The sequence below is a fragment of the Hemitrygon akajei genome, chromosome 20 (genome assembly GCF_048418815.1).
Source record: "Hemitrygon akajei chromosome 20, sHemAka1.3, whole genome shotgun sequence".
NCBI lineage: Eukaryota > Metazoa > Chordata > Chondrichthyes > Myliobatiformes > Dasyatidae > Hemitrygon > Hemitrygon akajei.
In genome coordinates, this window is record NC_133143.1 from 41,430,501 (window position 1) to 41,458,422 (window position 27,922).

At 38.3% G+C, this 27,922-nt stretch overlaps 1 protein-coding gene across 1 annotated transcript; it reads left to right on the forward strand.

Moving 5' to 3' along the window:
* The first annotated feature begins 228 nt into the window (after positions 1-228).
* Positions 229-27,922, forward strand: clptm1l (CLPTM1 like). The gene is made up of 17 exons (XM_073024225.1): positions 229-561; positions 2,620-2,720; positions 6,864-7,053; positions 9,335-9,477; positions 11,198-11,276; positions 13,434-13,551; positions 14,333-14,427; positions 18,123-18,207; positions 19,020-19,123; positions 19,277-19,342; positions 19,760-19,810; positions 20,913-20,995; positions 21,092-21,126; positions 21,221-21,276; positions 22,425-22,469; positions 25,332-25,447; positions 26,210-27,922. Exons 1-17 carry the CDS (start codon positions 391-393, stop codon positions 26,295-26,297), a joined length of 1,626 nt encoding a protein of 541 aa, XP_072880326.1. The 5' UTR covers positions 229-390; the 3' UTR covers positions 26,298-27,922.

Genomic DNA, 27,922 nt, shown 5'->3' on the forward strand with positions numbered 1-27,922 from the left:
AATGGCCCCACAGCACTACAGAGCCTTTTTTAAATTCTACATAGCGATTGAGAAAGAGAATAGTGAGGAAGGTGAGGGGCAGTGGAAGGGGAGAGAATAGTGGGGGGGGGGGGGAGAGATAAGAGGGAACTACAATACCCAGAATGCATAACGGAGGAGCGGCCCACGTGCCGGGGTTTGAAGGTAACGGTCCCTCTCGGCACGCGATATTTCCGGCGGCTGCTGACGTCACATCCAGGCGGAAAGGTTCCCTGAGGCAGCGATGGGGGCGAGGGACCGGGCGGCAGGTCGCTGATCATCGTCGGTGCGGCTCGGAGCCCCGATCCGCTCTTTGTGGCTGTGCCGCTGTAATATGGTGTAGCAGTCGCTGTCGATCTGAGCTGCGGCGGTATGTTCGGGTTCAGGGCGAGCTCCTTCACCACCTTAATCGTGGTGGTTTTCGTCGCCTACGTGTTGCACACATGCTGGGTGATGTATGGCATAGTTTACACGAAACCCTGCACCAGTCCCAAGGCACAGAAGTGCATTAAGCCATATCTAGCTGGGAACCCTAGAATACAGGTCAGTGCCGTTCCTTTCCCATCCGCATTGATTTTCTTGCCGTTTGACCGGAAGCCTTTATTATGAGTTGTACAATTTCCTTTGGTTAGGGTGCAAACGGATTGTGGTTTAAAAAAATCAAAGTAGTTTTGTTTGCAGCATACAGTTGGAAAATTAGCCATTAAGTTGACTGAAATAGCGAGAGATGGCATCAACTCCCGTTTGGTGTCAGCTGTTTTTCCATGGGGAGCGTATTCTGATTGCTATACTTAGCAATCACTTGTTGCTGTGTTTACTGTTCCGTCATTTGTGAGGAAGGAAATCAGGCAGGATCACTTTTCCAATCTAATAAAATACTTTCTCAGCCCCCTAGTTTAATTTTTGACTATTTTTCTGCTGCTGGGTGGCTTCAAATGTTATGACAACAGCTGCAGCTTTATGATGGGAATTATTGGCCAGTTTTGGCAAAACGGGAGACTTCAAACAAGCTTTCCAAACAGCAAGTTTCTTTTTTCAAAGAATCAAGCATTTCAAATCAAATATCAAAAAACATCAGAACTGCAAGATGTAACAATTACAAACAAAAGTAGGAGAAATTTGATTGGGCCGTAAGAACATGACACAATAATAGAAGCACTATAGTTGGTTGAGCTATAACTTTCCTTTCAATTATGGTCTTTTTGTCTCATCCCCATATTCCTTTTTATTTCAATGTCAAAGCACATTATCCTCTCTCACCTTAACCCCTAAAAGGCAAACTATCAACCTTGTATATTACAATAAGATTACTTCACCTGAATTCCAGTTCTCACAGGACATACCCTCATCATCCGGATCACTCTACTGAATTTATGTTGTACTGCCTCCGGACATATCTTTCTTTAGCTAGAAAGCCAAAATTGCACACAGCACTCTTGAGTGGTCTCACTAAATCCCTGTGTTTGTAGAAAGATTTTAGTTTTTATCCAGTGCCTCTGCAGTAAAGACTATCATTCTATTCCTCTGCTGAATTCCTTGCTGTATCTTTGGATCAATGTTATTTTGTGAGGCCATGTTTTCCTCACAGGATGATTTAGTTTTTAATGCCAAGAAAGTGTTCTTTTAGTTTTTAATTTTCCTTAATAGTGAATGATCTCACACATGCCCCATGTTTTACTACATCTGCTGCCGCTTTGCCCTGTCACGTAATCCGTCCCAATTCCTTTATTGTGAGCATTCACTCTTCCCACCTAGCTTTCTTACTGTCAGAAAGTAACACACACAAAGTGCTAGAGGAACTCAGCAGTTGATCCTGCCCGGCCTGCTGAGTTCCTCTAGCATTTTGTGTGTGTTGCTTGGGTTTCCAGCATCTGCAGATTTTCTCTTGTTACTGCCAGCAAACTTGGTCACAGTTCTTTTTTTTTAAACGTCCGAAGCATTAGTACATATTATAAATGGTAGAGCACGTTGAGCCGATCTTTGTTACACCCAGTAATATAGCCTGACACTTAAAAAAAGCCTGATTTATCCCCCTTCTTTTTAACCGGTTCTTGTGATCACTTGGTTTGTGTATGTTGCCTTGCCAAATTTGTTTTAAAAATCCAGTTATATACTTTGTTCATTCATTGTAGACAGATCTTCCTTAAAGGATGCTAAGAGATCAGATGCTTCAGTTTTTCTTCATAATTAACTATGGTATTAGATTTACTTCATTCACAATTTAATTTCCTCTGCTGCCCTTACATTCATATCTTGAGATTGACAGGCTGCCGGATAGCTAGTTTAATCCAAAACTCGATAGGCGGTACGTTTATAATTGACGGTATCCAATATTTAATAATTAGGGGTAGAATTAAATTGTATGGTTCTGTTATCGGAGGTGATGGCAGGGATTAAAACAGTTTTAATTTTTCTGTCACTGGGAGTTATGTTATTCTATGTCTGCACTGTGTATAAAATGTAGCATTGCTTTTAAAACTAATTGAAATTCTGTTAAAATTAGAGTTTTTTTCTGGAGCATACACAACTTTGAAGTCTTTAAGGATTAATAGTATACTTGTTTTTGTAAGATTTGCTAATGGTCTTGAAATTATATTTTAGCTGAGCATTTATACTTCAACAAAAAGCAGTGTTAATGATGGAGCCAATCTAAACCTTATGTTGAATATCGAACACTTTGATGTCAACTCTAAATTCGAGAGGTAACTCCTTGCTTAGTTTTATTATGTGTTTTAAGATATTTAGTATATATTTGAAACCTGTAAAGTGCACCTTAATTGCTGTGAGGTCTTCAGACATGGCGTTGGCTAGCAAAACATGTGAAAGGTAGTGCTCTACCTCACTCCATTGGTCTTTTCTTTAAGTTGCTGCAAATCAGAAAATGAAATTGAGTTTTTTTCCCTAGTTATTTCACTGAACTCTGATGCATATCTACTGATGTGCTGTTCGGTTATGAGGAACAGAGCCTATGTAATCAGTATGGAGTGTTTCTTTGTTGTTAACAGCAAGTTACAGCTTATGTACAGATGTTTACTGTGATCAGTCATCAATTACGCACTATGTTCAGGCATGGCTTCTTCTGAATCTCCCTTGCATTTGAGTGTTCTTTTTGACTCAACTAACAAAATTTGTCCTGACGAAGGGTCTCGGCTCGAAGTGCTTCTCCTTATAGATGCTGCCTGGCCTGCTGTGTTCCACCAGCATTTTGTGTGTGTTGTAACAAAATTTGTGGGTTTGTTTTGAGATCCTAATCCTTTGTGCCCAACACAATCGATGCATTTTGTCAAAAAAATCTAATTATTTCTGTTCTTTGGCTTTCCCTTTCATCCCCCTTCAATGGTAGCTTGACAGTTGTTTAAATTAAGTAGCAGAAGTCCAGTAGATTTGAAAATGAGGATGATTGAAGCTGTGTAGCATTTGATGGAGTTGGGGACTTTGTTTTTTCAAAGTTCAAAGTAAATTTATTACGAAAGTACATATATGTCACCATAGACAAACCGGAGATTCATTTTCATGCCACCATACTTAATGCATCCATAATAAAATGACAACCATAACAAAATCAAGGAAAGACCGCACCAACTTGGGTGTTCAACCAGTGTGCAAAAGACAACAAACTGTGCAAATACAAAAGAGACAGAAGTGATAGTTATTAAATAAGCAATAAATATCGAGAACATGAGGTGAAGAGTCCATGGGGCAAGTGAAGATGAGTGAAGTTACCCAACTGGTTCAAGAGCCTGATGTTGAGAGGTACTAACTGTTTCTGAACCTGGTGGTGTGAGTCCTGAGGCTCCCCTACCCATTTTTCTCTGATGTCAACAGTGAGAAGAGATCATGTCCTGGGTGTTGGTGGTACCTGGTGATGGAAGCTGTTTTCTTGTGACAGCATTTCATGTAGGTGATTTTCCTTTCAAGGGCATTGCTGTTTCCATACCAGGCTGCAGTGATTCTCCACTACACATCTATAAAAGTTTGTCAAAGTTGATGTCATGCTGAATCTTTGCATAAGCCAAAGGAAGTCGAAGCACTGCTGTGCTTTCTTTGTAATTACACTTGTGTGCTGGGCCCAGGACAGGTCCTCTGAAATAACAATAACAGGTCCTGTGAATTTAAAGTTGCTGAATTTCTCCACCTCTGAACCACCAGTAAGGACTGGCTCATGGATCTCTGGTTTCCTTCTCTTAAAGTCAATAATCAGCTGCTTGGTCTTACTGACATTGAGTAAGAGGTTGTTATGGCACCACTCAGCCAGGTTTTCAATCTCCCTCTTGTACACTGATTCATCACCACCTTTGATTTGGCCTATGATAATGGTGGTGTCGGCAGATTAAATGCGGTATTGGAGCTGTGTTTAGCCACACAGTCATAAGTGTAGAGTGAGTAGAGCAGGGGACTAAGCGCATGACCTTGTGATGCACCTGTGCTGATGGAGATCATGGAGGAGATATTGTTGCCAATTCAAACTGACTGGGGTCTGTAAGTGAGGAAATCAAGGATCCAATTGCATAAGGAGGCATTAAGGCCAAGGTCTTGGAGCTTATTGATTAGTTTTGAGGGGATGATGGTATTGAATGCTGAGCTGTAGTCTATAAAGAGCATCCTGATGTATGAACTTTTGCTGTCCAGATGTTCCAGGGTTGAGTGAAGAACCAATGAGATGGCATCTGCTGTGGATCTATTGCTCTGGTAGACAAATTGGAACAGGTCCAAGTTGCCACTCACACAGGAGTTGACATGTTTCATTCCCAGCCTTTCAAAACACTTTGTCACTGTGGATGTACTGTAAGTACTACTGGACGATAGCTGTTAGGGCAGGTTACACGTTCTTCTGAGGCACCGGTTTGAAGCAGGTGGCTGCCTCAGAATGCCAAAATGAGAGTTAAAGGTCTCAGGAACACTCCAGACAGTTCAACACCACAGGTGTTTCGTGCTTATTGTGGATTCACCCTCTTGAACATTGCTTGCACCTTGGCTTCAGAGACATAAATCATAGATACATTGGGGGATGTGGGAGTTTGTGATGGTTCAAATTCAGTCCAAAATTGCCACTTTGCCTGTGAGATGGCTTTCTGGAATTTGTACCTGGACATATTGTAACTTTCTTGGTCACCAGACTTGAATGTCTTTGATCTGTCCCTCAGCAGATTGCAGATCTCATAGTTCATCGGATTGAGTAAGACTCTGAATGATTTTGTGGGAATGCATCTGTTCACAATTGTTTTAATAAAGTCAGGACCACCGTGGTGTATTCATTCAGATCTATAGATGAATCCTTGAACATGACTTGATGCAATCCTGTTGCTGCTCCTCTGCCTCCCTCTTTGTTGTCCTACTCTTTGGAGCTTTGCTCTGTAGCCTCTGCCTGTATGCAGGTAGGAGAAAGACAGCCAAGTGATCTGATTGAACAAAATGTGGTCTGGGCATGGAACAATAGGCATTCCTTATCTTGGTATAACAGTGATCTAGTATATTGGAACCTCTGGTGCTACAGATTTTATGCTGAAGGAAATTGGGCAGGGGTTTCTTCAAGCAAGCCTGGTTGAAGACTCCGACTAAGATTTGAAATGTGTCAGGATGGATTGTTTCTTGTTTGGAGATGGCATCATGCATTTTCTCAAGCTCTTGATCTTAGCTACTAGTGGTATGTAAACTGCGGTTAAGGTTATGGAGCTCTCTCAAGGTAAGTAGAACGGATGATATTTGATCACGAGGTGCTCAAGGTCAGAAACACGTGTTTGACAAAATGTCCACATTGGAGCACTGAGAATTTTCAAATCACCTCCTTTTCCAAATCAGCAGTTTGGTAAATCGAGAAGCCTTCCAGTTTGATTGCTGTATCTAGTTTGCTAGAAGAAAGCCATGTCTCGCTCAGACATAGGACACAACAATCTCTCGTTTCTCTCTGATACAGCATCTTGCCCTGAGGTTCTCAATTTTGTTCTCCAGCGACTGCACATTGACTAACAAGAGGCTGGGTAGAGGGGGGCCTCATCCCTCTGTTTCAGCCTGGCTTGGAGTCTCCCCCCTCCCTGCCTCACTTGTAGCCATGGCGATAAACCTTCATCGGCTTAAAGGTGCCATACCTGTTTGGTACTCCAGATTCTTCAGAATATAGTGAAATCTATAGATCACTGTACTTTAGAAAAGTACTTTGTTAAACAGCAAATTACATGCTGCAGATTACAGTGAGAGTAATTCAGAAGAGGTACATTTGCAAATGTTGTACATAGCCTGTAGAACGTTGCCATGGTTCACTGGGGCCACCATGCATCTTTATTTATGTCTAAAAGTTCTGGGCTAACTGAAACTGCGGTAATCAGAAAAAAATATTTTTCTCTTTGAGAAGTAAATGAAACCCAATCAAAGAACACAGCAGCTGCTTGTATTCTCTTTCAGTATTTGTATTTGCACAGAGAATTATGTCTGTGTATGACGGTGCAAGACGGTACTTTTAACAATAGCTGTCAATATCATTTGAGTTAATAAGGGGGAATTAATATTCATTCAGATTTAATTTCATTTTATACCAATATCCTGGATTAATTTTGAATTCTATATTGAAACTTGACCTTGGTTTATTATGGATGTAATCACTTTGTGTTCTTGCAATATGCTTGGATTATGTGCATGAAAATATGCATACCTTGGAAGTAGATATGATAATATTTAAGAGGTATATAAAAATGTGGCAGATTGAGGGAAGTAGACAACAAGCAGGCAGATGTGTAGTTTAAATTGGTACATGGGCTAAAGGGCCTGTTCCTATGTTGTACTTTTCATTGTTCTATATGCTGTTTCTTTGAATTGTTCAATTTAACTTCTGTTATGTATCTTTTTATAAGGGATGTCAATGTTTCATTACCAAAGAAAACCCGTAGCAATGGGACACTGTACACTCATTTGTTTCTGCACCACTTTGGGATGCCACCTTGGCACGACAGCAAGCATGTGTATGCCGTTGGGCACCTGACAACATACATGATTCCTAAGCCTGAGGAAATCAACTTGATCACTGGAGAGACCAATAGCCAAGTATGTGTTGCTTTAAATATGATAGAAAAGAAGTAGTATGATTATGTTTTATAAAGATAAATTCAAGTTGGCAACTATTGATTGGTCTGAAATAGCAAACTGACCGAAATTACTGAAGTTTATGAATTTGGAACTGGTGCATATTGAGAAAGAAATGAGATTATTTTTATAATTAATAGGCTGAGAAGTCAAAATAGTTAAAGATGCAGTATCATTCATTGCAGGTAATTGTAATCCCTTGTTTCCAATTATTGGTGATGGTAACATCCCTGTCATTGGCAGTGAGTGCAGTTCCTGACTTCATAGTGTCCCGAATCATTCTGCAGCATAATTAAGTATATCTAGTAATTTGCATGGAAATTGGGATAAGGCTCAGATGCACAATGTAGCATTAAGTGTAGTCTATGGAATAAAATTTTCAGAACAGGCTGTACTGTATTACATGCTTGGCCTGATGATTCCAACAATGTGTATTTCGTAACTGCTGATGCAAATGGTTTTCTTTTGTTCTAATTTTTTAAGATTTTAACATCTCATAGTGCTGAAAGATGATCAGAGCAATGCAGCATCTTCTGTTATATAAAAAAAATAAAATGCGGTCTATTTTTAGTTTTTAGTTTTTGCAGTTATCATCCTGAGTGCTCAGATGATTTATTACTTCTGCTCAGTATTATGGGCGACACATTACAAAATGCTGGAGAAACTCAGCAGGTCAGGCGACATCTATGGAGGGAAGTGAACAGTTCAGGTTTCGGGTTATGACCTTTCATCAGGGCGCCCAGCTCCCTTCAGCATTTTGTGTATGTGCTCAAAATTCTCAGCATCTGCAAAATTCCTTGTGTCTCAGTTTAAAAGGGATGGATAAAGCATTTTCTTGGCAGATTGAGGGTGAAATAGACATTTTTGCTTTTTTCAAACCAAGGAAGACTTATCCTGTTTTGCCAGCACTAGAAACGCCAATTTAAATCCTTGCTCCCATTAAGTTTTTTTTGGATGCCTGCTCAAATTCAACATAGAGGTGGTGCCTTATTCAACCTCAGCTAAAGTTTAATTCTCAGTTTCTGTCCATCACTAGTACTGCCCTCTCGAATTTGAAGTTCCCACCTTGAGTCTACACTAGCTGTCAATTTCTAAACTTTTTTTCATGTTGAAACTCTTCTGGTTTTCCAGTTCTCCAATTTTGGTTTCACAATTTTTATTTATAAGTAAGTAATAATGCTCCCAGAACACCTCTGCTACCTTCCTGCTATCTTCATTGTTTTACTAAACATTAGCAAACTTTTTATACCAATTTAAGTTTAACATTCTTATTCTTGCCATTAAATTTCTCTGCATTTCTACAGTAACCTCAGTCGTTGGCTTTAGTCTTCTACTGCCCTTCACCCATCTGTTCTCACGTACTTTACAAGATCCCGCCGACTTTTCCATTCTCAGCTCTGTCTGCCTTTTGGATCTTGATATTAATAGCTATCGTGCACTCCCTCTAACACTTGGTTTATCAAGCCATATGATATGTTTCTAAAAACCTCTTGATTTTGCTGTGCTTTTGGTCATGATGGGGAGCTTTGTTACGTTACAGTATATACATGCTACAATAAGCAATCTTGGTTTAAATGCTGGAAGTATTTACCAGGTTGATGAACTTCTGTGGAGAATTCTATTTCTCGTAGCACTCTTGCTGCTTGACCTTGTTAGTTTTAGCATTTAAAAAAAATATATTTTTGCATTTCAGCATCTGCAGTGATTTCCTTTTGGTTCAGTGGGTGACTATGTGTCCCTATTCCAATGTTTGTGTGAGGAGTGATTTAATTTTGGGCTAAAACATTATTTTTGAAATAATGAAATTATATTTCCTGATATGTATTTAAGTGTCCATTAAAAATCCACAATTATATAAATCTGCAAGTCTGGCATAAGAACTGTTGGGATATTGCTATAGTTATTAGTTTGTGTGAACAAGAAATACCAGCTATATTTTGGTTATCCTAAGAAAGAGCTATAATAAGGGGGAGTGAAAAGTAGTCTATGTTCTTTTGCACAAATAATAAAGTATAATAATTCTGTGGTAGTTCATCCTTGTTACCACTAATAAGTTACAGAATTATTATAGTTATTGATATTGTGTACTAAGAGACTCATCATAATGTTTGTTGTAACTAATGTTAAGGGTTTCAACTTCATAGAATTTTTTTGTAGTCTACAGTATGTTACAGCTGAGGTATTGAATGAGCAAGACCAACAATATTTTGTATATTCAGTTGTGACCTTTTCATTGAATCAGGAAACAGAGACTCCTGCTGGTACTAAAGTTCCAGACCGACCTGTTGCACACTGGAGATCAAGACTCACCATAAATATCATGGCTGACAACTTTACTTTTGATAGCTCAGCTCTTCCTGCTGATGTACACAGATATTTAAAGCTGTAAGTGTAAACCTGAAAAATATACATCTTGCTATCAAAAGCTAAGTCTTGTTAAGTGCATTTATACGTGCCCATTTAGTCAGTCAAACAAAATTTGACGAACTTAAAGTTATTACATGTTGTAAACTTGATTTCTTTTCAAGTTTTTGTTTTAAAATAGTAGCTTTTTAATATAATGGAGAATGAGGCTGAATATAAAAAAAGTACAAACAAGCAATGAAAAAAGTCATTTGGCAAAAATGCAGTATAAAATGCTATCAATAATAAAAAGGAATAAAATGAACTTCAGGCATTTTAATGGTAAAGCAATTGTCAGATTGTAACAGATGGGTGAAGCCACACTCAGGTTGGAGGAACAACACCTTATATACCGGCTGGGTAGCCTCCAACCTGATGGCATGAACATTGACTTCTCTAACTTCCGTTAATGCCCCTCCTCCCTTTCTTACCCCATCCCTGATATATTTAGTATTTTTCCCCCTCCTTTTTTTTCTCTTTTTCTGCCCATCACTCTGCCTGTTCTTCATCTCCCTCTGGTGCTCCCGTCCCTCATTCTTTCTTCCTAGGCCTTCTGTCTCATGATCCTTTCCCTTCTCCAGCTCTGTATCATTTTTGCCAGTCACCTTTCCAGCTCTTAGCTTCATCCCACCCTTCTCCTATCATTTCGCATTTTCCCCTCCCCCTCCTACTTTCAAATCTCTTAGTATCTTTCCTTTCAGTTAGTCCTGACGAAGGGTCTCGGCCCGAAACGTCGACAGTTCTTCTCCCTGTAGATGCTGCCTGGCCTGCTGCGTTCCACCAGCATTTTGTGTGTGTTTTTTGAATTTCCAGCATCTGCAGATTTCCTCGTGTTTGCATGTGTGAAAAGATCACTTGTTAGAAGTAGAAGGCATGGCTGAGATGCTAAATGAATAATCAGCAGTAGTTTTCACCAAGGATAATAATGTTACCAAAGCACACTCTATCTTGAAGGTAACTAGATGATGAAACAAAAGTAGATGTATTGCAGATGCTGGCATTTAGTATGGTGGACGTTGCCAGGAGCTCATTCTGGATTATGAAGGAAAATGAAGATAGAAATTGTTGAGTTGCAGGTCACCATTTTCCAGTGCTCTGCAGCTTTATCAATTTTTAAAAAAATTAACAAGTCATCTGTTATGGAGCTTTCCAGCTCTTCCTGGCTATGAATATTGGTAGCTTCTCCCACTAAGAACACATTTCATGCCACGCTGTTCTAGCATATGGTTCTGCTTCATCAGCTGAGGAAGGTTGGCAGGTGGTAAATCTTTGCCTGATCTAATGCCCTGAGTTACCGTGTAGACAGTACTCAAAGTTGAGTACTTCAGGGCCTTTTCTCCTTGTCTCTAAATTGATATGTTATTGCCATGTGGGTCTGTTTGCTGGTTTGACAGTATACTAACAACGACAGTGATTCAGAAGTTACATGTTAATAGAAGGGTAAGATTTCTTTACGTATTGGTATGTTTGTGCACAAGTTCTTTCAGTTTTAGCACTGTCCCTAGATGCCAGTTTGCAATTTAGACCATGCTGGACAACTTGAAGGCAGATTAAATACAATGCATAAAATTGTTGGTGGTGCATTATGGAGGGAAGAATTAGGAGCGACAACATGTGCTGAATAGTACAGTTTTAAAATTGATTAAGATCTATATCGTCAATGTGCAACTTCTAAATGCTTCATTTGTGGTTGATATTTCAGGATGCAACATGGAAAGAAGATGCAGTACCTTCCTATACTGTTTGTTGATGAGCTAAGTAACCGAGTGAGAGATTTGAAAGTGAGTTGCTTTTTTTATTGTCAGCGAGAAGGCTCAAGTTATGGCACAACTTTATATCTAAACTTGACCTCATACTCATTTACAGTTTTGACAATATTCTAAAAGCTTCATGCAGTTTGTCTTCCTGTGCCCCATTCTTCCATTCTCCACAACGTTGGCTGAAAGTAGAAGATAGCTTGCACACTGCTTCCTAACTGTCTACTGAGATAGAAACATAGAAAACCTACAGCACAATACAGGCCCTTTGTCCCACAATACAGGCCCTTTGTCCCACAATACTATGCCGAACATGTACTTATTGTAGAAATTTACCTAGGGTTACCCATAGCCTATTTTTCTAGGCTCCATGTACGTACCCAGGAGTCTCTTAAAATACCCTATTGTATCTGCCTCCACCACCATTCCACACACTCACCACTCTCTGCATTTCAGAAGAAACTTACCCTGGACATCTCCTCTGTACCTACTTCCAGGCACCTTAAAACTGTGCCCTCTTGTGTTAGCCATTTCAGCCTTGGGAAAACGCCTCTGACTATCCACACGATCAACGCCTCTCATCATCTTACACACCTCTATCAGGTCACCTCTCATCCTCCTTCCCTCCAAAGAGAAAAGGCCAAGTTCACTCAACCTATTCTCATAAGGCTTGCTCGCCAATCCAGGTAACATCCTTGTAAGTCTCCTGCACCCTTTCAAAAATTTCCGCATCCTTCCTGTAGTGAGGTGACCAGAACTGAGCACAGTACTCCAAATGGGGTCTGTTCAGGGTCCTATATAGCTGTAGCATTACCTCTTGGCTCTTAAGCTCAATCCCACAGTTGATGAAGGCCAATGCACTGTATGCCTTCTTAACCACAGAGTCAACCTGCGCAGCAGCTTTGAGTGTCCTATGGACTCGGACCCCAGGATCCCTCTGATCCTCCACACTGCTAAGAGACTTGCCATTATTACTATATTCTGCCATCGTATTTGACCTATGAATGAGATATGCCCAAGAATTCCTCATGCTTTTTTAACCAAACATGGAAGCACTAGCTTTCACTTTGTATGCAAATTATGTAATTTTGAAGTTGAGAAATCATAAACATAAATTCTGTTTGCAAATTTTGATGCAAACACTTGTCCTATATACTACCCAAAATAGTGCATTCATAAAGGTTAACCCATTTTTGTTTGCATACTTGTAAATGAGTCACTCTTTGTATACATGACAAACCTCAGGGTAAGGGAGTTATAATCACTTAAATAGTGCCGTTGTATGGAAGCCCATAAATTATAACCAATAATAATTAGTAATGAAGAGAGTGAAATGGTGACGGGATTCATCTGGATTCTGCTGAATTTTGTACAATTGCATTGTGTGATTTTTTTTTTTCTGAATTTTAAATTTTTGTTGGGCGATGGAAGTGAGGGGCTAAAGGTTATTGTTGGGGTTAGGGGATGGAGGTGAACAGCTAAAGGAGAGAGGTGTGGAGGTTAGGGATGGGGGTCCAAGAATGAAGGTGAGGTGCTGGAGAGGAGGGGGTTTGTGGAGTTAAGGGTTGTGGGTAGAGTCTGGGGATGGAGGTGAGGGGCTAGAAGTGGAGAATGGTGTGGAGGTTAGGGTTGGGGTTAGGGCTAAAGTTGGGATAGAAGTGAGGGATGTGGAAGTGAGGTGTAGGGTCTGCAGGTAGAGGTGAAAAGGGTGTAGATGTTAGGGTTATGAATAGGGTTGGGATGTAATTATGTGGGCAGAGGGAAAACTTTTACCCTTGTGTTCATTGATCTTGTTACTGGAGATTCAGTGCCTCTAGATCCTGCCACTTTGGAATGGCACATGTTTTCATTAACCTAGTTCCACACTACTTGCTTTTCTTGGAATCCATCTCTCTCACGAGCAGGAGGGGGGTGTGTAAAGTATTGTCAATAATGTGGGAATGGAGTGGCTTGTGAGTCTGGGGTGGCGCCTCTGGTCAGGGCATCCTTGGATGCTCATTGTTAGTGTGGGCTTTTCCTATGGCAGATGGCAGTGCTTTCCAATGTGGGATGTCATTAGCGTTTGGGAACGGGCAGCAAATTTTAATGCAAAATTACAGGTCTCTTGATAAATTCAACATCTTTGCAATAATGTTGAATATTCTTTCTAAAATCTAATATTTAGAAACTTTTTCCTTGCAGATAATAAATACCACGTCCGTTACGCTACCACTTACAATTAGTTATAACGCTATATCACTCGGGAGGCTCCGGTTTTGGACACACATGCAAGAGGCCGTCTATTCACTGCAACAGTTTGGTATGCTTGTGCACTCGAAATTTATCCCCTAATATTTCCATCATAGTCCCTCATGTCATTTCATTGAGGGATGCAAGTCCTTCAGAATGGAACTCTTCCATTTTGGTTGGTTGTGTAAATATTCAGTATTTTGCCCAAGTATTTCACAAAGTGAACTTGAAGTGTAGTCTTAAGGTACATTGTTGCAAAAGTCCCAGAAGGGCATCCTGTACTGTATCAAGCTTACATTTCCACATCACACTGCAAAACTGTTTTATTCTGTCAGTCCTACCAATTAGAAGCTGGGAAGTGAACGGATTTCTCTACTTGTACAGAGGTTTCCTCTTGACGAAAAGGGGTTTAATACTGTACTTAATCCAATATGAATGACAACAAAATGTAAATATGGAATAAAATGCTGGAAGCAGTAAGTCAGACAGCATTGCTGGAAAGAGAAACAGATGATATTTCGAGATTATTTAATATGAATATGGAGAATTGAAGATAGCAGATTCACTTCTGGTTTTGTTTTTCTGAAATAGCAGAATTATTATTTACTGCTTCCTGCTAGGAGCACTTCTTTCTCTAATACGTAAATCCCAGTGCACAGCTATGCAAAGGAGACCTAGCTGTTGTATTGTTTTATTTGCATTGTATGGGTGCTAATTACTTTGAATTTTGTATTAGTAGCAGGTATTGTTTTTACTCCTTAGTGTCAGAAGTGTCATTATAGGAAATAATATCACCCAAAATTAATGTCTAGCTCATGTTCTCTCATGTTTTCTACTTTTGTACATTTTAGGGTTCACTGAAAAAGATGTTGATGAAGTAAAAGGTATCTTCGTAGATACGAATCTCTACTTTCTGGCTTTAACATTCTTTGTTGCGGCATTCCATGTAAGTTTTAAATTAGATACAGATTTTATTCTATTGGTACTATTTTGTATATAGTTTTGTATGTATGTAATTTTGCTGGAGAGGTGCAGAAAGGATTCATCATAATGTTGCCTGGATTTCTTAAGATGTTGTTGAAACTGTGTCTGACCAGGAATTTCTGTTTAACTTATGGTATCCAAAAACAGTTGTAAAAGATTTTGCAACACTGTACTAAATATGCTCCTCTGATTAGTATTCTGTGACCAACACCAGGATCACAGGTTTGGTACTGGAGCCCTTGTTGTTTGTGATATTTATTTACCACCTTGGACACAAGAGATATGGTTGTATGTTTGCAGATGTTTGTGCTTGTTGGTAATATGAGTAACAAGAAGGTTGCCAAAGACTACAGAATATAGATCAGGAGTAAAATTGGGTGGCAACAGGCAGATTAATCCTGACAAATGAGAGGTGGCACACTTTGGGAAGTTGATTAGGGCAGGACATAGTCAGTAAATGGTAGTGTGTTAATGGAGGACCTTGGCATTCATATTCAAATGATCCCTCAAAATAGTAACAAGTGTAGAAGAGATGGCAGAGTAGCCTATGATCAGTGCATAGAATATAAAAGGTGAGACTTTGCAAAATCTTATTACACTGCACTTGGGGAATTGTGTGCACTTCTGGTCTTTATGCTGTAGAAAATAAGAACATAGATTTAGAAGCAGAATTAAGGCCATTTGGCCCATGATCTGTCATTCTATCATGGCTGATTCATTGTCCCTCTCAATCCGATTCTCCTGATTTATTTCTGTAACTTTTGATGCACTGACTAATGAAGAACCTATCTTCCTCCGTTTTCCCTCCATTTTAAGTATACTCAATGACTACCTCCACAGCCATCTGTGGCAATGAATTCTACAGACTTACTTTTCCCTGGCTAAAGAAATTTCTTCTCACCTCTGTTTTAAATGGATGTCCCTCTAATGAGGCTGTCCCCTCTGGTCCTAGTTTCATCCTCTATAGGAAGCATCCTCCCACATCCACTCTATTCAGACCTTTTTCAGTGTTCGATAGGGACCTCCTCATTTGTCTAAACTCTAGCACGTACAGGCCAGAACCATCAAACACTCCTTGTACATTAACTCTTTCATTCTCAGAATCATTTTTGTGAACCTCCTCTGGACCCTCTCCAATGCCAGCACATCTTTCTTAGATAAGGGTCACAAAACTGCTCACAAAACTCCCAAGTGCAGTCTGACAAATGCCTTATAGAGCCAGAGCTTCAGCCTTACATCCTTGCTCTTGTATTCTAGTCCTCTCAAAATGAATGCTAAGATTGTATTTGCCTTCCTTACCACTGATTCAACCTGCAAGTTAATCTTTAGGGAGTCCTGCACAAGAACTCCCATGTCCCTTTGAACCCCTGATTATTAAAACTTCCTCCCTTTATTTTCCATGCCTTTATTTCTTCCACCTCTTCTGTGTCCATTCTCCCAATCTGTCCAAGTCCGACTGCTGACTTCTGCTTCCTCAACACTACCTGCCCCTTCATCTGTCTGTATACTGTCCGCAAGCTTGGCCACAAAGTCATCAATTCCTTCATCCGTATCATTTAGATATGATGTGAAAAAAAGCGGTCCCAACACTGAAGCCTGCAGAACACCACTAGTCACCAGCAGCCAGTCTGAAAAGGCCACCTTTATTCATATTCCTTGCCTCTTGCTATTCATGCTAGGATCTTTCCTTTAATACCATGGGCTCTTATCTGGTTAAGTAGCCTCTTGTGCGGCACATTGTCAAAGGCCTTCTGAACATCCAGATAAATAACATACTCTGACTCTCCTTTGTCTATCTTGCCTGTTACTTCCTCAAAGAATTCCAACAGATTTGTCAGCCATGCTGACTTTGACCTATTTTACCATGTGCCTCAAAATACCCTGAAACCTCATCATTAGTAATAGACTCCAATATCTTCTCAAATCACTGAAGTCAGACTAACTAGCCTATAATTTCCTTTCTTTTGCCTCCCTCCCTTCTTGAAATGTGGAGTGACATTTGCAATTTTCCAGTTCTCCAGACTATTCCAGTCATTTTTGAAAGATCATTACTAATACCTCCACAATCTCTTCAGCTACCTCTTTTAGAATGTGATGTAGTCCATTTGGTCCACATGTCTTATCTACCTTCAGATCTTTCAGCTGGATAAGCACCACCTTACTAATAGCAACAACATTCACTTCTGCTCCTTAACACTTTCAAATTTCAGGCATTCTGCTTGTGTCTTCCAATGGAAAGACTGATGCAGAATATTTATTAAGTTTGCCCCCCATTACTACCTCTCCAGTGTCATTTTCCAATGGTCTGTTAACCACTCTCTCTCTTTTACTCTTTATATATCTGAAAAGAGCTTTTTGTATCCTTTTCTTTGTACAATTGGCTAGCTTCATATTTCATCTTTTCTCTTCCTTTGGTCTTTTTAGTTGCTTTCTGTTGGTTTTTAAAAGCTTCCCAATCCGCTACCTTCCCACTAATTCTTGCCTTATTATATGCCCTGTGGCGACCCACTTCCTAGCGCACTCGAACCGGCTCACAAATAGCCAGTGCGCCGGCACAAAGGCCAGTCCCAAAAGGGTGCCAGGTCTGCTTCACCAACAAAGGGAAAATCCTGCGGGGGATTGTGAGTACGTGCCCCTCACAGCATCCGCGCCCGGGGAGGGCGGGATGAGGGAGGCTTTAAAGCAAGGCTGTGAAGTTCGAATAAAATCTTCTTTAACTGCAGTTTACCGACTCCATGTTGTTATTTTAGCGCTGCGTGTAGCACACCGCTACACCCTCTCTTTTCATTTTATATTGTCTTTGGCTTCCCTTTATCAGCCACGGTTGCCTCATCCTCCCTTTAGAATACTACATCATCTTTGGGAAGTATCTATCCTACGCCTTCCGAAATGCCTCCAGAATCTACAGCCATTGCTGTTCTGCTATCATCCCTGCTACTGTTCTCTTCCAATCAGTTTTGGCCAGCTCCTTTCGCATGCTTTTGTAATTCCCTTTACTCCACTATACTACTGATAAATCTGATTTTTTTTCTTCCTGTCAAACTTCAGGGTGAATTCTATCATATTATGATCACTGCCTCCTAAGGATTCCTTTACCTTAAGCTCCCTAATCAAATCTGCTTTGATCTGGTTTGAAAATAAGTGGTTGCACTGAAAATTGGAATGGAGATTCACCAAGCTGTGGCATGGATTGGACGACTTAATTTATGGGGAGAGATAAAATAGGGTGTGTTTGTTTTCAGTGGAGTGAGGAGACCAAGAGGTGAACTGATAGAAATATGTAAGAGTATTAGAGGCATTGAAAGTGTAGATAGCCCAAATTTTTTTTTTCCCATGTTAGGTGTATCAAGAACAAGAGGGCATAGGTTTAAAGTGAGAGGAAGAAGTTTTAAAAGGGATTTGAGGGGCAAGTTTTTTATATATAGATAGTAGTTGATATCTGAAACCAGCTGCCTGAGGATGCGGTAGAGTCAAATACAGACACTACACTTAAGACATATTTAGACAGGTACTTGTAGCAATGGCACAGAATGACATGGAATTAATGCATGTGTGGATGGGTAAATGGGTTGATATGGTCATGGTCTGCCTAAAGACCCATTTCTATGCTGTACAATTCTGACTGTATAGTTACATTAAAATATAATTATTTTACAGCTTCTTTTTGATTTCTTGGCTTTTAAAAATGACATTACCTTTTGGAGGCGAAAGAAAAACATGGTTGGCATGTCAACAAAAGCGGGTAGGTGTTAAATGCACTTCACTGAACAATAGTACATATTACACGAATAATGTGCCGATATCACTGAAATGTTGCAACCTCAGCAAAAGCACTCAGCTGTTTTCCAAAGTACCCAGCTCTATTTAAAGCCAAACTTTCTTTAATACCTCTCACCCATAGGGGCTGTAATGAATGCATCTTGCATGCAGCCCAAGATGATAAGAGGTTCAGAGAGTTAGCAAGCCTGAGATTAAACAACAATAGCCTTTTTTGTTCCCTAGACTAGGACGGAAAAGAATGTCTAATTGCTCCAGTATGTAGTTATCAGCATGGGCTTGTATGTATTGGACTTGACACTTATGTATGCTGATAAATGTAATGCCTTCGAAAGACAAACATTGCAGAAAAATTATTTTCACCATCAAAGTCTTTGCCTTGGTCTTCTTAATATCTTGTAACATTTGTTCAAAAGATGTGAGCTTTGCAGGCTAAGCCACCATTTAATTGCCGATCCCTAGTTGTACTTCAGAAGGTGGTGAACCTTAATGAACTACAGTCATTGACGTACCCACAGTACTGTTAGTGAGGGAGTTCCGGCACTTTGACCCAGAGTTGCTAAAACACCATTGATATTTCCAGGTCAGTTTGGTGTGTGGCTTGGAGGGCAACTTCCAGGTGGTGATGTTCTCATGCTTTTGCTGCCTTTGCCCTTCTCGCATCTTAAATTTAGTTGTGCAACAGTGACCTTCTGATAGTGGCAGATAATTCAATTTGAAGCCAAAATGTAGAATAGTAAGTACTGTAGATTAAGTAATTTCTTTTTCTGTTTACAGTCCATTGGCGGTGCTTTAGTACGATTGTGGTATTTCTTTTCCTTTTCGACGAGCAGACCAGTTTATTAGTACTCATTCCGGCTGGCATTGGTGCAGTTATAGAGGTAATGTAAAAATATACAATCACGTGCAAGCTTCATACCAACCTTAAAACAACTTAAAATATTTAAATTTGTTTTTCATTGCTACTTTTCTCTTTGTCTTTAGTTTGCATATAAATGTAAATTAACCTGTTTGCATGCAAATGTTCATCACAGGTGTGGAAAGTTAAGAAAGCCTTTAAAATGACTGTGAAGTGGCATGGATTGAAGCCAGTATTTCAGGTGAAGTGTGACAAAAACAGCCTGGAATGTATATTTAATTAAGCAGTGGATAATTCTTTATTTATAGTAATTAGTATTGTAGAAGCATACCGGAGAAATATGATCCAAGCAGGGTAGGGATGAGAGTTAAGAAGGGGAATGGTGGTAGTGGGTCAAAAAACTGTTTACTTAAATTTTAAATGCTAATCTAATTTAACTGAACCAATTCTCCATGGAAAACTCTGAATTAGCTATACTGTATACTAGTAATCTCCACTGATGTTTCTCTTGGGCCTCGGGCACCATTGTTTAGCTCTCATTGCACACCATACAATATGAATTTGGTCTCATGGATGCATTCCTTTTGATATGTTTTGAGATGCCTCAATAAATATAATTTTATATGATTGAAGTGGTTTACCGTGGTTTTTTTTGCAGTTTGGAACATTTGATGAATCTGAAAAAAAGACTGAAGAATATGATACTCAGGTATTTGGCTTGTTTTATATGCTGTTTTACCCATTCTTCACATGATTGTTCAAGGAAAGAAACATGTACATATACCCCTTATTCGTGATGCTTGGGGCTGGAAGTGTTTTGAATTTTGGGTATACACTTGCTCACCACACATGTATTTAACAGTAAAAAAATTTTTACATACCATTAATGAAATGAAAATACAATGTGTGCAGGGTAACAAAAACAGCACAACAGCACTGGGAGAGTACTTGAATTAGCTGTTGAACAACAAGCTATATCAAGCTTTCAGTCTCCACCTATGATGCTGTTTTGTTTAAAAAATTTATAGTACATTTTGTTTGTATTTTACTTTCAGATTTTATGTAAGGTATTAAAAACGATCAGCATCATAAACTTGTTCTGGTGTTAGAATTTCATCAACGATAATCTCAGCAAAGAATTTCTCTGCTGCTTCATGATCAGCAGGCACTTTATCTTTAAAAGTTTTTAAATTTTAAAAATTTAATGCTGTGCATTTTCTTAGCTTTCTCAACCAGCCTGCTGAATATTCAGTTACCTTCAGTTTTCAGTTGGTCATGTTAGATCTTTGCATATTTCACGATCAGCAACCATTAAGCGGCATATGTTTACATTGCTGACAAATCCATTCTTTCAATATGCAATCAAGATCTTCATTTCTTGCTTTATGTAGTGTTTTTCTTTCTTTTAATTAACTTCTCTTCATTACATATGTGAGGTCACTTCTTAGAACTGTCTGTGGTGAGCAGAGACTTGCATGTTGCTTGGGAATCTTCCCAGCACCTTGTGGAGTTTTCCATTTTGTGATGTCATGTTAGCGCTCAAAAAATGTCGAATTTTAGAATTTCAGATGAGGGTTACTTAACCTGTATTAACCATTGAACTTGGGCCCCACAGGCTATTTGGTCACATTTAAGATAGAATACTAGCATGAGATTTCAATTCATTGAAAAGAATTGAAGCAAAACAAAAACTGAATTTTTTATTAGGTATATACCATTTTTAACAAATGTGTGTTCATTTCAATATATTTTTTACAGGTAAATTATTTCTGTTAAACACCTGTTCATCAAACATATTTTGTCTTCTCTAGGCAATGAAATATTTGTCTTATATACTTTATCCTCTTTGTTTTGGTGGAGCTGTATATTCCTTATTAAATATGAAGTACAAAAGGTAATTATTATTTTTCCATAAATTGAATTTAATTTACTTTTGTATCATGAGAGATTTATTTCTAATGCATTAGATTCACAATGTATGTATTTTCAGCTGGTACTCATGGTTGATCAACAGTTTAGTTAATGGTAAGTACTAACATAATGTTTTAAATCCAGTGATTAATAACTCAGGTTTTTTTGTTGTTGCAAAGTCATTAAAATGCTTGTGTGGTTGTTGCAGGTGTCTATGCGTTTGGATTCCTATTTATGCTGCCTCAACTGTTTGTTAATTATAAGGTTAGTGAATAGATAATTATTCAGCTTGTGCTGTAGCTATTTTAGGAGAAATTGACAAGTCTTAATTGAAAACTTAATTATCCAGATGCCTTTTTGTGGGCTATTCTCTAGTAATCCCAGTTTTACCAGTCCATCTGTGTTGATTATTATATATTTGTTATGTACTCTGTCGTGATGGATTGAAATTTGTGCTGTTTCTTTCATGAGCTGACAAGCTGGCAGCCTGAAGTGTGAACTGTAACCTTGAGCCCCTCTTTAATTACCCCAATTTTTTGTTTTCATATTGCAGCATATAGAACTATAAATAGTCCATTGATGCCAATAATTAATTCACATCAGAAAAATATGTGAATATTGTGTATATTCCAAGATGTAATTTCCTGTTAACAAAATAATGGGATCATATTGAACAAAAGAATTATGATATATTTTGTAAGATATTAGTGTGAAGAAATAATTGTAAATAAGAGATGCTAAAAGATATAAATTTCAAAGTTTCATAAGGTCTTTAAGCTTTGTGCTTTTATGATGTATTATTACTTCCACAGCCATAAGCAACACACTTGATAAAATGAGTACTTCAAGGTTCTGGATACAACAACTGCTTTTATCATAAGAAAATCTTGCCTCTTAATTTTTTAAATAGAATCTATATGCACTAGGCTACGTTGGTAATGTTAGATGAAAATTGAATTTGGGTGACCTATTTGGTAGGTTCATCCATAACATGCTACTGAGCTTGATAGCCTTTCCAGTCTCTGTGAAGTTTTCTTTTAACACATTAAACTAGCTCGTTAAGTACAATGGCTTCACAGTGTTTGTTATTTGTACAAATTTGCATAATAACTTTTCTGCAGAATATATTAGTTTAGAATTACGTGGATTTGGGAGAGAATAAATCAGCATAATGGAATGTCAGAGAAGACTCAATGGGCTAAATGTCCTTAATTCTACTCTTGTTAATTAGTAAATCAGGTGACAAATACTCCAACCTTCATTTAATGAGTTTTTAAGAATTTAATGATTTGCAGTTCTGCAATTACTGACGGCCACCTTGTTGCACACTCAATTGACGTTATGTGTGAAAGCTTGAAAACTGATTTTAATAATGAGCATATTTGGAATTAATTATTTTCATTTGTTTGCAGTTGAAGTCTGTGGCACACTTACCATGGAAGGCTTTTATGTATAAAGTAAGCTATTTTTAATTATATTTGCATGTTTTATTTGCTATTCACCATATTGTAAAACATTTTAGCCACTTTTATATAAATTGAGCATAACTGATTGCAGTTAGTAACTGATAAACCAAGTGGTGTGACAGCCGATAGCTTACATAAATATACTTCTCTCGAAGGTTACAGTACTGTGCAAAAGTCTCAGGCATATACGTATCTACGGTGTCTATGACTTTTGCACAGTACTGGAGAATGAGTTTATAAATCTGGTGGGAGCAAAGGATGTTGGGAATGGCAAGGGTGGAGCACCATGGGAGGGGTGTGGGACAGGTAGCAGAGCCTGAGTGCCAGGGTGGGGTTGACACGGCATGCACACCCAGCCCTGAGGACACCATTGATCATTACAAAATGTTTTTCTAGTGCTTCCCACTCCTTCCCTCTCCCTTTCCCTTTTCCTAGCCATGATTCCACTCTCCTTCACCCCTTCCCACTCACAGTCCACAATAGAGACCCATATGAAAATCAGGTTTATCATCACTCTCATATGTCATCAAATTATTTTTTTTTAGTGGCACCATTATAGTGCAATACATAAAATTACTGCAGTACTGTGCAAAAGTCTTGGGCATTCTCACGATATATATGTACTGTATGTTCCAATCTAAGTTCAGAATTTTTTTGTACCGTCAAAGCAAGGGCACATAATGTAATTAGTGAGATTTTACTGAATTAACTTGGATAAGTTAATTACAAAACACCTTTTAAAAAGAAAATGTATGTGTGGTTATATTCAATTTCCTATTTGAGCATCTGGCCTCCTGGACCTTTGCTGGTGCCACCCTGGTGACCAAGTTTGCCTCTTCCTTGGTGAGAGAAGCAAGAATGAAAATAGCAGAGGCTCTGAGCACAATTTTGCAATGGTTCTGACTCATTGGAGTCTTCCCAGAGAAGATTTGAAAGTGTTACAACCTTGCTTGAGAAAGTTGGAAAGGGATAAATGGGTTAACTTGCACCTGTCAGTGTAACACAATTACTGGACCCTGTTATCATAAACAAAATTAATTTTCACTTTGAGATACAAGGGTTAAAAATGGACAGCAAGCATGTAGTTGTTAATTGGCCAATTGTGATACAATAAACGGTTTGAGTTGTTTGAGATGGCAAAGGGGGTTAATGAAGGTAGTAATGGTATGTATGCATGGATGTTGAAAAAAATTGTGAAGTACTAGATAATAGATACGGTATGGAACTATAAGAAAGGTTTAAAAGAATTGGCTAAAAATAAGTTTTACATTTATTTACAAAGAGAAACAGTTTTGCCTGGGACCAATGAAGGCCAATAGGGCCTTGACTTGGGCTATGTAAGGTAATAAGCAAGAGAGCCTATCATGATATTGTAATTTTTTTTTACACAATTTGCCAAGTGCAGGTTTGAAAAGTAGAGGTTACAAATTCATGAATAGTTGGAGAAATGAACTGCAAGGGGTTAAGGAAATTGTGGATTGTTGGACTGTGTGGATTGCTGTTTAAAAGGGCCAACAGTAACTCAGTTGGCCTCTTCCTGTGTTGTAATAGGATTCTGGATGCTAATCAGCTATCTTCAAATGCAAACTTGATGAGGAATTGATTGTTGTCGTGAATGGGGGGGGGGGGGTTAGTGACGGGCATGAATTAGGTATCCTACAACTTGTCAATGTAATGACTTGCATAAACTTCGGCCTTTGTAATTGGGTGTTGTTTTTGTTTATTTACAAACACAAATAAACAGATTTGGGAGATCAAAATGGAGATTGGAAAGCTTTGCACAGTCCTGCAAGACATCAGTGGAAAAAAAACATGTACAAATGAGTTATTGGTTTGTTAATGTAATGGTTGAGAGATGTTTACTAACTACACATTAGACACAACCTTTAAGGAGACAGCATCTGGGTTTAAGAAACACACACAAAATGCTGGAGGAACTCAGCAGACCAGGCAACATCTATGGAAAACAGCACAGGTGGCGTTTCGGGCTGAAACGCTTCATCAGGAGTTAATTTTCCACATGGACAATGAAGGGTCTCGGCCCAAAACTTAGACTGTACTCTTTTCCATGGATGTTGGCTGGCCTGCTGAGTTCCACTAGCATTTTGTGCGTGTTGCTTAGATTTCCAGCATCTGCATATTTCTCTTGTTAGCATCAAGGTTTAGTCTGTTGGCCATCTTTGAAATACTGCATTTATAAAAACAATTTTTAAAAATCTATTTACTTTAAAAGCCCACTACTTAAATCCAGTTTTGGCTTTTTCTCTCTAGAGTTCTTATATTAAAAAAAACAATCACACTGGCAAAAATATCTGTAGTGTTACTATTACTTACTGAATTATTTTTTTCTCTCTACTCAGTGATTAGTTTTATATTGCTCGTTAATTTAATTGTTAATTAATGTGCTGCCAAAGGACAAGTTCCCAATTTAAAATTAAATTTAATTTGTATTTCCATTGAATATCATGGAAATTCCTTGGGGAATGTTATATGTATAAATGGTTAAAGGATTAAAATGCTGTTGTTGGAAATATTGTAAAGCAAAAACTGCATCAGTACATTAGGTGCTGCATGAGTGTAATAAAATCATTTCTTGAAAATCCGCAGATATCTAAAGTAAAAGTTCACATCCCTTTTCCAACTGCTCCTATTTGTGAATGAAGACACAAACTTAATCACACATTAATTCCTTTGTTACAGCCTAAATATGGAAAATTATAAACATTGATTTCATTGTATCATTAACATATCTATTCTGTTGATTCTATATATACTCTATATTTAATATTTTATTATTTTATCAGAATATTGGAAAATATTTCTTTTACTATCACAATCTATTTTCGATTGTAGGCATTCAACACCTTTATAGATGATGTTTTTGCCTTCATCATCACCATGCCAACGTCACATAGACTAGCTTGCTTCAGAGACGATGTAGTATTCCTTGTTTACCTGTACCAGAGATGGTAAGAGTTTTCAATATATATGTACTTGAATAAAATTTGAACTTCTCTTTATATCAAGCAGAATTTTTATTAAAAGCTAAAACACTGTTTTGCTAAATTGAGATATAGTCCAAAATAATTTATTTCATTGGCAAGGAATGTCTCAGCTTAATTTAAAAAAAAATGAGTGTTCTGTTCGTTCTGCAAAACATATATTTGTCTTTAAGTTGGCCATTTGCTTCAGGCGCAAAATCGGCTGGTACAAGTGTAGCGGTTAGAATGCATTTCAGATCAGGGTTCAGAGTTCAATTCCAACGCTATCTCTAAAGAGTTTATATGTTCTCCCTGTGACCATGCAGGTTTCCTCAGAGCTCTGTGGTTTTCTTCCACAGTCCAGAGACGTACCATTTAGTAGGTTAATTGATGATTGTGAGTTGTCTTGTGATTAGACTTCTGTAAAATAGGTGGGTTGCTGTGTGGCGCAGCTTATTAGGACGGAAGGGTCTGTTCCTCACTGTATTTCTAAATAAATAAATGCCGGAAATGCTACACTCTCCAGCTTCCCCCCCCCCCCCCCCCCAGATGAATTGGGGAATTAGTCATATAGAAAATAGGAAAACTGATAATAAAGACAAAAGCTGAGATGCAGAGAAAAGTTATTCAATAATGTTTAAAAGTAGTGGGATCCCAATCCTCCTTTTGCAAATATATTTGTCTTTTCATTGTTATATAACAAACAGAACTGTGACTTGATTCTGAAATTCTGTACGATTTTTCTTGCAGGCTTTACCCGGTGGATAAATCCAGGATAAATGAGTTTGGTGAATCATATGATGAAAAAGACACTAAAGGAAAGCTGCATAAAAACTGACTTCAGAAGGAACTTCCTCTGCAACTAGCCTCTGCTCATTTGCAAGCAACTTTTTTTGCACTGCTGTCTGCAGCACAGTTATGTCATTGATATTTTCTGCCTGTGACTGCAGTATTCTCCAGTAGTGCCAACCATTTTGGATGCATAATTCTGGGAGTTGTAACAGTATTACTCTTACTGAAGAAGATAGAAAATATAAACTGTAACATTGCTGTTTAACAGCAGAATTCAGATTTGTAATTTGCTGTTTGTTCCAAGGGTCAGTCGAACTGAGAAGGAGGTTTTGGGGTGTGCCAGCCACTGTTGTTCAGCTTCACCTGGGACTGAATTATTCAGGCATCCACTCCTGTACTTTTCCCAGCTTGGTTTCAGTTTACTTGTCTGCAATTATTTTTGAGTACAAAATCCAAAATGTGAATGGCTTATCTAGCAACTTTAGTCAGTGTCTTTGGTTTTGTGCAACAGTGGTTATTACAGGAACATTAGTTCCACACTCCATGTTAATTCTGATAAGTTTCAACTGTTCTTCAAAAAAACTCATTTTCAAATCGGATATTAAACATACATTATTAATTTGTAGAAGCCAAGAATTTTTTTTTAGATTGATTAAAAGGGGATATGATTTGCTTGAATCAGTTTCACTGGAAGCAAACTGATTTTTCTCTCATATCATTTAAATTCAGAGTTTCTTTTAAAGAATATTTTAAGCCAAATAACATAAAATTTATATAACAGGAAGAAAATTTCTCAGCCAAATATATTAAAATCCAACAAAATAATTTAAATTCCTCAAGGTTACTAACATTGTTGAAGGATTGTGAATTTGGGTTGCTTCTCAGTTCATATTGACTCTGAATCTTTGACTCTTAAAAAGTTTTTTTTTTGTCTAATCGGCTCAGTTCAAAATAGAACATTTTTTTCCCTGAAGTAAAATTTGATTTACTGAACAGATGTAATGATCTCACAACTGTGGTTGCATTCCTTTTTCTATGAATGGTTATAAAATTATTTTCCACTCCCATCATATGCATCTCTTGCATTTGTTTAGTTTGTATAGAATCGGAAAATTAGGGATACAAGCAAAATCAGGCCCATTGAGTCTGCACTGACCATCAAAACATTTTGAGTATTCCTGCATTTATCCTTTTTTGATTAACCCTAAATCTTCTTCAACACCTTTTAGATTTCACCACTCACCTATGCACTAGGGCCACTTCAAAAGGACATATTACCCTGCATCAATCTGCACATCCTAGGAAACTAGGAACAGCCAGAGGCAATCCATACATCAACATGGTGCAACCCAGCACACTCGTAAAAGATGAAAATAAACATTTGCAATTAACATTATTCATGGGGCCTCAGGATCTTTTTATCAGTTCCCTTTTACCAATGTGGAGTCTTCAGCCAATTCACTATATTCCTCATGATAAATACAAGTGACTAGTACTTAAGAGTGGCCACAGTATTTTGGTTATAGTGCTCAGGATCTATGGTGACAATGCTGTCATAAAGGTATAACATCAGCATGTACCTAGCAGATTTTGCATTTCTAAAATGTTGCATTTCAAAACAGTTCTTGTACGTTAGAGAAAATAAAAATAAAAATGCAGATGCTGAGAATA

Coding starts and splice junctions, on each gene's coding strand:
- clptm1l (XM_073024225.1), top strand. CDS start 391: ATGTTCGGGTTCAGGGCGAGCTCCTTCACCACCTTAATCGTGGTGGTT. Junction 11,277..13,433: donor ACCGAGTGAGAGATTTGAAA/GTGAGTTGCTTT, acceptor TTTTCCTTGCAG/ATAATAAATACCACGTCCGT. Junction 19,343..19,759: donor GATTGAAGCCAGTATTTCAG/GTGAAGTGTGAC, acceptor TTTTTTTTGCAG/TTTGGAACATTTGATGAATC.